Here is a 13,154-nt window from a genome sequence, read left to right as displayed (position 1 = left end):
GCGGGTGCCTAAAGCTTCCCAGTGTCGATTCGTCGTCTACGGTGGTCCACATGGGTCAAGGTTGGTTGAGTTTTGCTCCTGGGATGATGGGCTACAAAGCCCAAGTGGTGGCATCGCCATCACTTTGCCATTTTGCTGGAAAAATAAAAAAGGGTAACCGAAGCACCATGACAACCGTCAACTTTCGTGGCCTCAAATCGCCAACAGAGGTTAATCAAGGTGATTTTTGGGTGGATTTTGTAGAGGGGAATGAGAGCTTCAAGATGGCGGTGGTGGCGCCGAGAAATTCCACTAGATTTTGTAGAGGGGAATGAGAGCTTCAAGATGGCGACTCTTCCCTTTTTTTTTTTTTTTTTCCTTCTGATTCTGATTGGGCTGCCGCCCTTTTTCTACCTTTTATCTAATTGGTCCTCCTTAACCAATTAACTAACTTTAAATAACCAACTTCAAACATTCGTAACTATACCGTTATAATCCGGACTCGCAAACGGCTTTCGCCTATGTGTTCGTACCAACGTGTACTACTTAAATACGCTAAAAGAATAAGTCATACGTTTCTCTAAATGATGGTTAACGAAAGTCAAAGTCCTTGCCTCTAGGGCATTTTCATCAATTCCCTTGATTAAAATAAATAAAAACATAAAATTAGGGATGGGTTGTCACATCAAGCCATTGTTGAGTATCATTCACGTAGTAAGAAGATTAAGATAAAATTTGCACGTGGATAATCCTGAAGATACCATCATGGAGATTTTTTATTTTCAAGAAGCATCCGCTCCAATGGAAGGTGAGATTAGTTTTTTGTAGACATAATTGTCAAGTTCCCACTAGTGGTTGCACCCTTCCCCCCTCATTTTCCTTGGTTTAATTTTTCAAACAATTTCATATGTATTTGGATCATTTGTTTGGTATTTTGTTTTAAATTTTTGAATAATTACTTTATGAGTATTATTTCTTGAATAGTTAACTAAATGAATGGAACTCAAATTTTTTTATTAGAAATGTGATCAATTTAATTAGTTTATTTCTAGGTATGACTTTGTGGAGGAGTTAGTTGTCTAACAAATAGTGCAACCATGCACACCATCTTGTGTGACCGCCACTATTTTACTAACTCCGTACCTAAAAAGTCACCTCTAACAACCATTTTAGGCTTGTCTAACCTAATTGAGAGGTATGGAACTGCCCGTATAATGTTGTCCAACCATCAAAAAGGCCTTTTACTCACCCAGTTTTGAAAGGACAGTGTTGAGCTTTAAGGATATTCAAGAGAATAACTATCATGCTAAAACCACTAAAGATAATGGTTTGGAATATCTTTGTATCACTTCATATGAATATGGCCAAAAGCGTATTCATGAGAAGATGGAACACCTATCAAATGGATTGTATATTACAACCATACGAGCCATGGAGGCCCACCACATGGCCGCCTAGGAGTCCGGGTTCTCCATCACTTTCTTTCTTTGTCACGAGCATTTGGGATATCCAAGAAGAGATATGATGTCGTGTCGGCAAAAAATCTCACGGGCATCCTCTTACCAGAAGTTTAGAACTCATTCCTAGACATGCAGCATGCCAAGCTTGCTCTTTGAGGAAATTGTTAACACAAACCTCAAATACAAAGATCATCCATGACTCTCCCCCCTCCCCAGAAGTTTCTTCAGAGGATTCAAGGGTTACTTCTGGAACTATTCAACTAGCATGCAAACCATTTAAATATTTATGGTGTTGGTTGATGCATTGACACTTTTGTCACATGTTTGCCTACTATCCACACACAATGCTACATTTCTGAATCTCCTAGCATAAATTATTAATCTCAAGGCTCACCATCCTGATTATTCGATTAAGCGATTCAACTAGATAATGTTAGAGAGTTTACATTGTAGACTTTTGATGATTATGGCATGTCCGTTGGGATTGCAGTTAAACATCCAGTACCCATGTTCACACCCAATGACCTAGCAAAAGTGTTCATTATGTGCTTTCAATTGAACATTCTAACCTTGGTCATGCGCACCAAGCTTCCGGTCTCTGCTTGGGGTTATGCAACTTTGCACATAACTATGTTTATTTGTCTGAGGCCCACTACCATCTAATATTTTTCACCATTACATTTGGTTTCTCGTTACAAGCCCGACGTCTGGCACTGAGGCTTGTTTGGGTGCACAATTTATATGCCAATAAAGCTGCCATTATGTGCCAAAATGGTTTGCGGGACCATGATTTTTCTGGGCCAGAGTAAGGCTGATCTGAATACTATTACCTCAGAAGTTGGTCATAGACTCACCAGCCGCTAGATGACCATGCTTATTCCGCAAGACATGCGATTTGATCCGGATATCAACATAAACAAATCCTACAAGTCTTGGAGTCCTTACAATCTAAGGATAGGCATGCATTGCAAGTAATCACAACTACTAAGAGGATGCAATATCTACTTACTAGATATCCTCTAGGATTCTCCCGGCTTAGAATGAGGATTATATCCTAGAAATGTCTCTCTCCCACAGTATAAATACACCCATCTAAGGTTTATCTATGGTAAAGCAATCTATACACTTGAATTCTCTTGCCCATTGCCTGAGTCTTAAATTATTCACTAACTTGACTGACCATCAGAAAAACTTTGGTTGGCACACCCTTCTCCCCCTCCCCCCACCTAAGGTTTGTTTACGATTGTTTTACTGTTTTGCAAGTTACTCAAGATTACTCAGATTTGTGCTCGACCACCACTCATGGAGGTGCGCTGATTTGGTTCCAACGGGGTCTCTAAAAAAGGATGAGAATTCATATCAGCTGTGATTCACAAACCATTATTCACTACTAGCCCTTGACAAATGATTTTTGTATTGCACATTTCATGGATTCTCACTTCGATAAGACAGTTTTCATATCGTTAGGGAGAGATAGGAACCTTAACGTTCCTGAAGAACGTCACAAATTCGTGGATTACCCCCATTATGTCTCATTTAGATCCCCACACTGCATAATCTGAAACTGAAGTGCGTCATATTTTAGAACTACAAAGTGTTGCCTAAAGCATGACTGGTGCGAATACTAATGTAGCAAAAGTGACGAGATCACATATACTAGCTGCAAACATGCCTGCAATGATAGAGGTACCTAATGTATATCGAAACATCGCCCATGAAAGATGAACCACCCCTAAAGGATGGTTGGCTGCACTCGTTGCATAGTTCGACACGCTGGCGACTACCCAATCCTTTGTCCAACCCTGAAGCGTGGCAAGTCTATTGGCTCATATCATTCATAACCTTGGAAGAAGAAGCCCACGACACAAACTAGTGAAATTAGTTTGAATCCGGCCATTGCTTACTCAACTGTTCCAACGCATGAAGTTATTCTAGATTATGCAAATGTCCTTGAAGAAATGAATTTGCCTCCCAAGGATTGTGAGATTTTGGTCCATTACACTAGTTTGGATGAGGTTTGGAATTAAACTAAGATGATAGTCGATGATGCATCTAGGGATGTCATGTTGAGCGATGACACTGAACCATGTTTCGTGATGAAATTCGATGTAGAATTGATTGGTCAAACTAGAAACAAGCATTCTAATTCAAACTTGATTCAGTAGTTCCTACACCTCCACATTTGAAGCTCATTGGCTATAAGTGGGTTTTCGTAGGGAAACGTAATGATAAGAATGAGATAGTGCAAGATAAGGTGCGCCTCGTGCTGCAAGGCTTCTCTTAGCGCCCTATGATTGATTACAAGGAGACGTATTTCCTCCGCAATGAATGTTATAATGTTCCACTACCTTATTAATTTGGTAGTTTTTGAAAAGAAAATTGAATATGTAGCTTATGTACTTGATAACTACATATCTCTATGGGAATCTTGATACGAAAATCTAGATGAAAGTTCTTGAAAGACTTACATTGACTGGATCAAATAGTTCTGGACCACGGAACACGCTTTCGATTAGATTGAGGCATTCACTCTATGGATTGAAATAATCCGGATGGATGTTGTATAATTGTCTAAGTGAGTATTTGATTAGTCAGGGATATGTGGATAATGAATTATGTCCATGCATGTTTATCAAGAAGTCACATTCCGAATTTGTGAAAATTGCAGTTTATGTCGATGATATGAATCTCATTAAAACTCCCGAAAATCTTGAGAAAATTGATGCACTCTTGAAGTCGGAATTTGAGATGTTCGTACTTCTATTATTGTTTGTCCGCTAATTGGAAAACTATATCCTTTCCGTTGTAAAGGCGATGAAAAAAAGGTCTCGGAGCCTGAAGTTCCATACTAGAGTGCAATCGACACTTTATTGTACTTAACCCAGCGCATTAGATCGAACATCTCCTTCGCTGTTAATCTTTTGGCAAGAAATATCAACGTGCCTACATGCAAACATTGGAATGGTGTTCAAAACATATTTTGTTACCTCAAAGGTACTACAATTTTGGGCTTGTTCTATCCCTATGCATCCTTGAGTTGAGCCGCCACCCTCGCTTCTCGAGTTGATTCTCGCCTTGTTGGTTATGTTGACGCATGTTATATATTTGACCTGCATATTCTTAAACAAATTATGTCTTTAAAGTTAGAGACACTACAATAACTTGGAGGTCAACCAAGCAGACCTTAATAGCGATTTCTTCGAATCATACTAAAATTCTCATCCTATATAAAGCTACACGTGAATGCTTTTGGTTGAGAATTGTTATTGAGCATATTCGAAGAACTAGTGGATTTTCTTCTATCGTTGATGCCTCTACAACAATTTATGAAGACAACTTCTGTATCGACCAGATCAAGAAAGGATATGTCAAAGAAGACAACACTAAGCATATTGCGCCAAATTTCTTCTTCTCATATTAGCAACAAGAGCATAAGAGGATTGAAGTCAAACAATCCTGTTCCCAGGATAAGCTTGTGGACCTCTTCAAGAAATTACTGCTAAAGTCTACTTTCCAGAAGCTTATCCAAGGAATTGGTAAATAATTTGATTTGAATTGCTTGTAGTTCTCATTTGGATGTTATGTCAAACTTAAGGGAAGTATCTACAATTATACTCACTTGATTTTAAAGTTCTTTTTCTTTTTCCTTAGGTTTGGAGCATTGCTGGGTTTTTGCTACATGACGAGGTTTAACGAGGCACATATCATGGGTTAGCCATACTTTTGTGTGCTTTCTACTTGCATCCTGAAGGCGTTTTGTTTTGACTTAATGCAATTTCTCACTCTTCTCCTTAGCCTATGGGGCTTTATCCTACCTTGGATTTCCCCATAACGAGGTTTTGTGAGTTTTACTACTTATGCATTCTTTCGTTTGTTTTAAGACTCTTATTCACTAATTGTGTCGACGACTTGATCAACTGCTCTTACTTCATCGTTGAAGGCCATATGTCACATTTGTTTGAGTATTTATACACTCAAGGGGGAGTGTTGCAATCCTAAATTCATTAAGAGTGTGATTTTGTAAATCCTAGTAGATTACATTAGGATTCTATAATATCTTTTAGGTAGGTTCTTGATTCTTACTATATTCTTTTGGGAGTAAGATTCTCTCTCTTATCATGTAAATAAAAGCACAATGGGGTGAAAAATCACAACCACATAATCACCAAATTCGATCTTCTCTTTGCCCTTACCACCAGTCATCTCCCTCTTCTTTCTCAGTAAAACAGGTCTACAACACATTTGATACCTTTTTGAATTTTAGATGATTTTCAAAATGGGTTATGAGTATAAGGTTTTAATTTTCTCACCTTGCAGACTTGCAGTTTCAGATTTTAAAATTGTATTAATTTATACATTTATTATCTACACTAAGGGGGAAGGGTAGGCTTAACCTCACAATGGGCTAGCAATACTGTGGTTCAAATTTGTCTTTGGCGAGAATTGAACCTAAGACCTCTCACTTACAAGTAAAGAGGAATAACACTAGACCGTAGTACTAAGTGACATCATTTTATTGAATTATCATACCATCAATTAGACCAAAATTACAAATTGATACAAATATATTTTTTAACAAACGATATTATTTGCACTAAGGGATGGGGGAGTGAGCTAGCCTCACAATGGGTAAGCAATAATGTAGTTCAAATTCACCTTTGGCGAAAATCAAACCTAAGACCTTTCACCTACAAATAAAGAGGAATATCGTTATACTGTAGCATTGAATGACACAAATTAATACAATTTTAATATCTCATAATGCAATATGAGAAATTATAATTTTGTGACCCATTTTGAAATTTAAATGTAGTTAACTCAAAACTTAAAATGGGAAGAAACCGTAGTCACAGGCCACCATCAACCAACAATTGCTTGCAACTCTTTTTTTTATTTTCCTAGAAAAGCACTTGCAACTCTTTTTATTTTTCTTTTCCTAAACTTGCAACTCTTTCTACGTGAAAGAAGAATGAAGTTTTATGGACTTGTTATTGGAAGTATGGCCACAAAGCCACTCATTTGATGTAATAGTTTTTGGAATACTTATTGTGTTAAAATATTATATGTTTAATGAAGGGCAAAGCTTATTGTTAATCACTATTTATTGTATTATGTGTTTAAGCAATAAGGGAATCCAAAGAATGTATTTAAACTAAGAGAGAAGTGATCTAAGTAAGTTAGATTAACGAGACCTTTCTCTTATGTTCATTCCTAAAACATTCCTAGCCATAGGATTGCCAATTGGGCATTGACAATCCGCTAAGGTTAGTATGTGTTATGTTAACTCAAGCGTGAGTATGACTAGTCTCAAGTCATTTAGTGTTGGACACTGAGACAAACACATAGATGCTCAAAAGGTAATCGAGTACACTAAACTACGATCAAAAGAGAGTTCGAACATACATGTCATGTAAGAACTCGTAAGTTGCAATATGTAAAGTAGTCCTTTAACTTGAGGCATCATATATGTCTAATGGTTAGGTCCTTGATCTTTGATCATGTCAAAGGCATTCCATTGAGAGTGTCCACGACATTATTGAGGTCAAGCTATCTAGTCATGTAGGCATATGAGAGCACAACAAAGGATCTCTAACCTTCCATGGTGGAGGGAGAATACTCTAAGATATGATTCGGGAGTCTTTGGCCAAAGGATACAAATATGTATTAGGAAGTTTGTTCCAAATCATATTCAATTGAATCATACCATGAGAAGGGATTGACTATGAAGAAACCTTCTCTCCTGTAGCCATGATTAAGTCCATTTGGATTCTGCTTGCTATAGCTGCATACCATGATTATGAGATATGGCAAATGGACGTGAAGAAGGCCTTTCTGAACAGCTACCTAGAGGAAGAGCTCTTTATGACTCAACCCGAAGGTTTCATGTCCAAGTCTAAAAAGACTAAGGTATGCAAGCTTCAGAGGTCCATTTATGGACTTAAGCAAGCCTTCAGAACTAGAACATTCATTTTGATACTGAAATCAAATCATTTGGTTTTACTCAAAACGAAGACGACAATTGTGTTTATTAAAAGGTTGTTGGGGATGCAGTTGTATTCCTAGTGTTATATGTAGATGACATATTACTATTCGGGAATGACACTGCGATATTTTCTTATGTAAAAGTGTGGTTGTCCAAAACCTTCCACATGAAAGATTTGGGAGATGCATCTTATGTGCTTGGGATAAAGCTCTATCGTGATAGATCTAGAAAATTAATTGGATTATCCCAATCTATGTACATAGATAAGGTGCTAAGTAGGTTCCAGATGAAATAATCTAAGAAAGGTTTTCTTCCTGTGAGACATGGAATTCACCTTTCTAAGTCCATGGGACCTAAGACTCCTGAAGAAATACAACAGATGAGTGTTGTTCCTTATGCTTCCGCCATAGGAAGTCTGATGTATGCCATGATATGCACAAGGCCTGATATCGCATATGCTGTGAGCATTACTAGTCGATATCAATCTAACCCAAGATCAGAATACTGGGCAGCTGTTAAGATAGTCCTTAAGTACTTAAGAAGAACTAAGGACATGTTCCTCGTTTATGGAGAAGTGACAGAGTTGCGAGTGGAAGCCTATACAGACACAGATTTCCAATCTGAACTTAATGATAGAAGTTCCAACTCCGATATGTGTTCACTCTGAATGGTGGGGCTATCAGCTGGAAAAGCAAGAAAAAAAATGTAATTGCTGATTCCACGATAGAGGCTGAATATGTCGCTGCAGCTAAAGCCGCGTTCTGGATGAAGAAGTTCATTACTGAACTTGGAGTGGTTCCAACCATTACATCACCAGTAACTTTGTACGGTGATAATAGTGGGGCGATAGCCCAAGCTAAGGAACCCAGGGCTTATCAAAAGAACTAATATTTTGACAAATGCTTTAACATCATTAGAAGATATGTTGTCGAGGGGAAAGTCAACATCCTCAGGGTTGCCTCAGCCAATAACATAGCAGATCCACTGAAGAAGCTAATGTCTCAAATCCAACTTGACCGCCATATGGAAAAGATGGGTATTAGATACATGGGAAGGTGGCTTTGAGTGCAAGTGGGAAACGGTTGGAAGTATGTCCACAAAGCCACTCATTTGATGTAATAACTTTTGGAATACATATTGTGTTAAACTATTCTATGTTTAATGAAGGGCAAAGCTTATTGTTAATCACTATTTATTGTATTATGTGTTTAAGCAATAAGGGAATCCAAGGAATGTATTTAATATAGGAGAGAAGTGATCTAAGTAAGTTAGACTAACGAGACCCTTCTCTTATGTTCATTCTTAAAATATTCCTAGCCATATGATTGCTAATTGGGCAATGACAATCTGCTAAGGTTAGTATGTGTTATGTTAAGTCAAGCGTGAGTATGATTAGTCTCAAGTCATTTAGTATTGGACACTGAGACAAACACATAGGTGCTCAAAATGTAATCGAGTACACTAAACTACGATCAAAAGAGAGTTCGAACATACATGTCAGGTAAGAACTCATAAATTGCAATATGCAAAGTAGTCCTTTGACTTTAGGCATCATAGGTGTCTAATGGTTAAGTCCTTGATCTTTGATCATGTCAAAGGCATTCCATCGAGAGTGTCCACGACATTGTTGGGGTCAAGCTATCTAGTCATGTAGGCATATGAGTGCACAACAAGGGATCTCTAACCTTCCATGGTGGAGGGAGAATACTCTGAGATATGATTCGGGAGTCTTTGGCCAAAGGATACAAATATGACTTAGGAAGTTTGTTCCAAATCATATTCAATTGAATCATATAGAGAAGTATTATATTGGATAGTAGACATGAATCAAACTATCACTCAAACAATGTGATTAAGAGTTTTGTATTAGAGAATGACCATATTGCATTGTAATTGTAACTGGATAGGTTCTCTAACCACTTATACTTAGCTTGGGTAGCCATGACATATTTTTAGGTGTCACTCATGGTTTCTGGAAACCCTAAAGATTAGCAAACACTAATCTTTATCAAAGGGAGAATTGAAATGAGGGAGAATTGAAATGAAGTTTCAATTCACAATCGATCGTTAAGAGTAACAATCACCCACTGCCTCGCTAATTGGAACCTGATGGATTGTACACTGAGTAAGGATGAAAGTGAAGAAATATAAATGAGATGGATAAGAAATTAATGGTTTAATTAAGAATGGTCAAGATTAATTAAGTAGACGAAAGGTTTGTATTGGGCTTTCAAGTTAGTTTCGGGTGTCGGGGCCCAAAAAGGGTTTTGGTCGACAAGGCCCATTGAGTTTAAGATTGTGTGACAACTAAAACTAAATGGAAATTAACCCAAATGCAAAGTCAAAATCGGCCATAGGGTGAGTGGTAGCAAACTTTGGTTAATTGCAAGTTTTCCACTCACATATGAGGTGGTGTAAGGACATCTTTATAGCCATTCTCTCACAAGGGTTTTCTTTGAGGCAAAAGAGCAAAACTCTTTCTCTCCTTGTCTTCCAAAGAGGCATGCCACTCTTAGAGGAAAATAGCTAGCTGAGGGAAAAATTTTGTCCTAGCTAAGAACATGTGAGAACATTTGAACACATAGCAAACTAATAACACTTTAAAGTAAGCATGCATTAAAAAACAATTCTAAAACCCATGACTTTCAAAGCCTAGTGAATGGTGAACCACAAAACTCTTTAACAACATTAAAGAGAAGAAAGGATTTTGAGATTCATTACCCTTGAAGCTCATTTTTGTTTACACAAGGAATTCACCAAAGTGGAGGGCCTTCAACTCACCTCCTAGCTCCTTAGATCTTCCTTGTGATTTTCTTCCTTTATTACTCCTTTGCTCCTTGAGGATGTGAGGAAAGAATCTCCAAGAACACCAAAAGTTTGGTGTCTCTAGGTCTCCACACCAAGGATGAAGTGTGAAGATGAAATGGATGACTTAGAGGAAGAAACATTACTAGCTATTTTCCCCTAAATGACCGGCCTCTATAGAGAAAAAGGGAGAAAATGTTTCTCTTCTTTGCCTCAAGAAAACCTTAGTGAGAGAATGGCTAAAAAGTTACCTTTATACGACCTAACATGTGAGAGGCAAACTTGCAATTAACCCAAGTTTGCTACCACTCACCCTTGGCCGATTTTGACTTTGTTTTTGGGTTAATTTCCATTTAGTTTTAGTTGTCTCACAACCTAAACTCAATGGGCCTTGTGGACCAAAAACCCTTTCGGGCCCCGAAACCCAAAACCAACTTAAAAGCCCAACACAAACTTTTCGTAACAAACTTTTCGTAAGATTAATTAACTAATTAATTAATCTTGACCATTCTCAATTAAACTATTTAATTGCTTATCCATCTCATTTATATTTCTTCACTTTCATCCTTACTTAGTGTACGATCCATTAGGTTCCAATTAGAGGCAGTGGGCGATTGTTACTCTTAATGATCGATTGTGAATTGAAACTACATTTCAATTCTCCCTTTGATGAATATTAGTGTTTGCTAATCCTCAAGGCTCCCACAAACCATGAGTGACACCTAGCAGTATGTCATGGCTACCTAAGCTAAGTAGAAGTGGTTGGAGAACCTATCCAGTTACAATTACAATGCAATACGGTCCTTCTCTAATAAAGTACTCTTAATCACATTGTTTGAGTGATAGTTTATTTCATGTCTACTGTCCAGTGTGATACTTCTCTATATGATTCAATTGAATATGATTTGGAACAAACTTCCTAAGTCATATTCGAATGCTTTGGCCAAAGACTCTTGAATCATATCTCAGAGTATTTTCCCTCCACCATAGAAGGTTAGAGATCTCTTGTTGTGCATTCATAAGCCTACATGACTAGTTAGCTTGTCCCCAACAATGTCGTGGACACTCTCAATGGAATGCCTTTGACATGATCAAAGATCTAGGACCTAACTATTAGACATCTATGATGCCTCAGGTCAAAGGACTACTTTGCATATTGCAACTTATGAGTTCTTACATGACATGTATGTTCGACCTCTCTTTTGATCGTTGTTTAGTGTACTTGGTTACCTTTTGAGCACCTATGTGTTTGTCTCAGTGTCCAACACTAAATGACTTGAGACTAGTCATACTCACGCTTGAGTTAACATAACACATACAAACCTTAGCGGATTGTCAATGCCCAATTGGCAATCCTATGGCTAGAAACGTTTTAGGAATGAACATAAGAGAAAGGTCTCGTTAATCTAACTTACTTAGATCACTTCTCTTTTATATTAAATACATTCCTTGGATTCCCTTATTGCTTAAACACATAATACAATAAATAGTGATTAACAATAAGCTTTGCCCTTCATTAAACATATAATAGTTTAACACAATAAGTATTCCAAAAGCTATTACATCAAATGAGTAGCTTTGTGGGCATACTTCCAACACTGGCAATCGTCCTTCCTCTAAGTCATCCATTTCATCTTCACACCTCATCCTTGGTATGGAGACTTAGAGACACCAAACTTTTGGTGTTCTTGGAGTTCCTCTCCTCACGTCCTCAATGAGCAAAGGAGACGCAAAGAAGCAACCATCCAATGAGCAAATGAGGTGACTTAAAGGCCCTCTACTTGGGTGAATCCTTTGTGTAAACAAGGATGAGCTTCAAGGGTAATGAAACTCAAACACTCTCTTCTCTTTAATTTGTTAAAGAGTCTTTTGGTTCATCATTCACTAGGCTTTGAAAGTCATGGGTTTTAGAATTGTTTGTGAATGCATGCCTACTTTGAAGTGTTATTAGTTTGCTTATGTGTTCAAATGTTCTCACATGTTCTTAGCTAGGACAAAATTTTTCCTTTACTTGCTAAATCAGAAACTATTTATAATGATTAAATTTTCTATTATGATTAAGGAACTAATTTTCACACTCATTAGAAAATATAGAAAATATGTTGTGGAGCCAAAAATAATCAAGAACAATATGGAGATGACACGTGAATTTTTGGGTGAATAAGACAAAATTACCCTCGAGGCACACCGGAACTCCAACGCGCAAGCAGCGGACAATCACGACTCAATCAAGGTGCTAATTGTTTTGTATGTGCAATTTCATCCAAGAAGAAGAAGGCAGAAATTTGCATCCACAAATTGGTGCTTTCATTGAGAGTTTTAGTCACACACTAGTAGAAGACTCTCGCATTCAAGGTTTTTTGTTTTCTTGTTCATTTGTAGATTTTTCGTACGTTCTCGCTCTTGGATTTTTTATTTATAAAAATTCTTAGATAAAACGTAAAAGAGAAGTACAATGACAAGAGATTCGAAAACCTCAACGAACGGAAATTCCAACGTTCAAGAAATGGGACCACAGCGACCCACGAGACTCAACACAACGATGAGTAGAACAGGGCACCATCATGGCAACCACCACGGTAGCCACCCTCGGCAAGGTCCACGACGCCACAACAACGGCCCAAGCCGTGCCATTCAAGCCCACACGGGCCCAAGCCACTCAAGCCCAATGCGAGCTCAAGACGTTGCCGAGTTGAGCCCTTGCCTCGCACCCACATACGCTGCACGCCAAGCAACCCACTCCAGTGGCCTTCTAAGCAGCCCAAATCGGTCCAAGACTAGTTCAACCATCTTGGCTCCAAATTTCTGGACTGACGACTGAACCAGGGATATTTTCAGCTCATTTCTCCACGGATTTGACATTCCCCAACTCAAATTTCGTGCTCGAGGTCTACCACAGTTCCACTGCTCAAGGAGACGCATTCCTT

At 38.1% G+C, this 13,154-nt stretch overlaps 1 protein-coding gene across 1 annotated transcript; it reads left to right on the top strand.

Annotated features, from left to right (window-relative positions):
* Positions 1-7,187: 7,187 nt before the first annotated feature.
* On the top strand, positions 7,188-8,089 carry LOC137735930 (secreted RxLR effector protein 161-like). Its single transcript, XM_068475282.1, has 2 exons — positions 7,188-7,346; positions 7,766-8,089. The coding sequence occupies exons 1-2, from the start codon at positions 7,188-7,190 to the stop codon at positions 8,087-8,089; spliced, it is 483 nt and encodes a 160-aa protein (XP_068331383.1).
* The last annotated feature ends 5,065 nt before the right edge of the window (positions 8,090-13,154 follow it).

Source organism: Pyrus communis, chromosome 6, assembly GCF_963583255.1.
Source record: "Pyrus communis chromosome 6, drPyrComm1.1, whole genome shotgun sequence".
Taxonomy (NCBI): Eukaryota; Viridiplantae; Streptophyta; class Magnoliopsida; order Rosales; family Rosaceae; genus Pyrus; species Pyrus communis.
Note: the sequence above shows the minus strand (reverse complement) of the source record. Positions and strands in the feature narration are given on the sequence as shown.

Coding starts and splice junctions, on each gene's coding strand:
- LOC137735930 (XM_068475282.1), top strand. CDS start 7,188: ATGATTAAGTCCATTTGGATTCTGCTTGCTATAGCTGCATACCATGAT. Junction 7,347..7,765: donor CCAAGTCTAAAAAGACTAAG/GTATGCAAGCTT, acceptor CACCTTTCTAAG/TCCATGGGACCTAAGACTCC.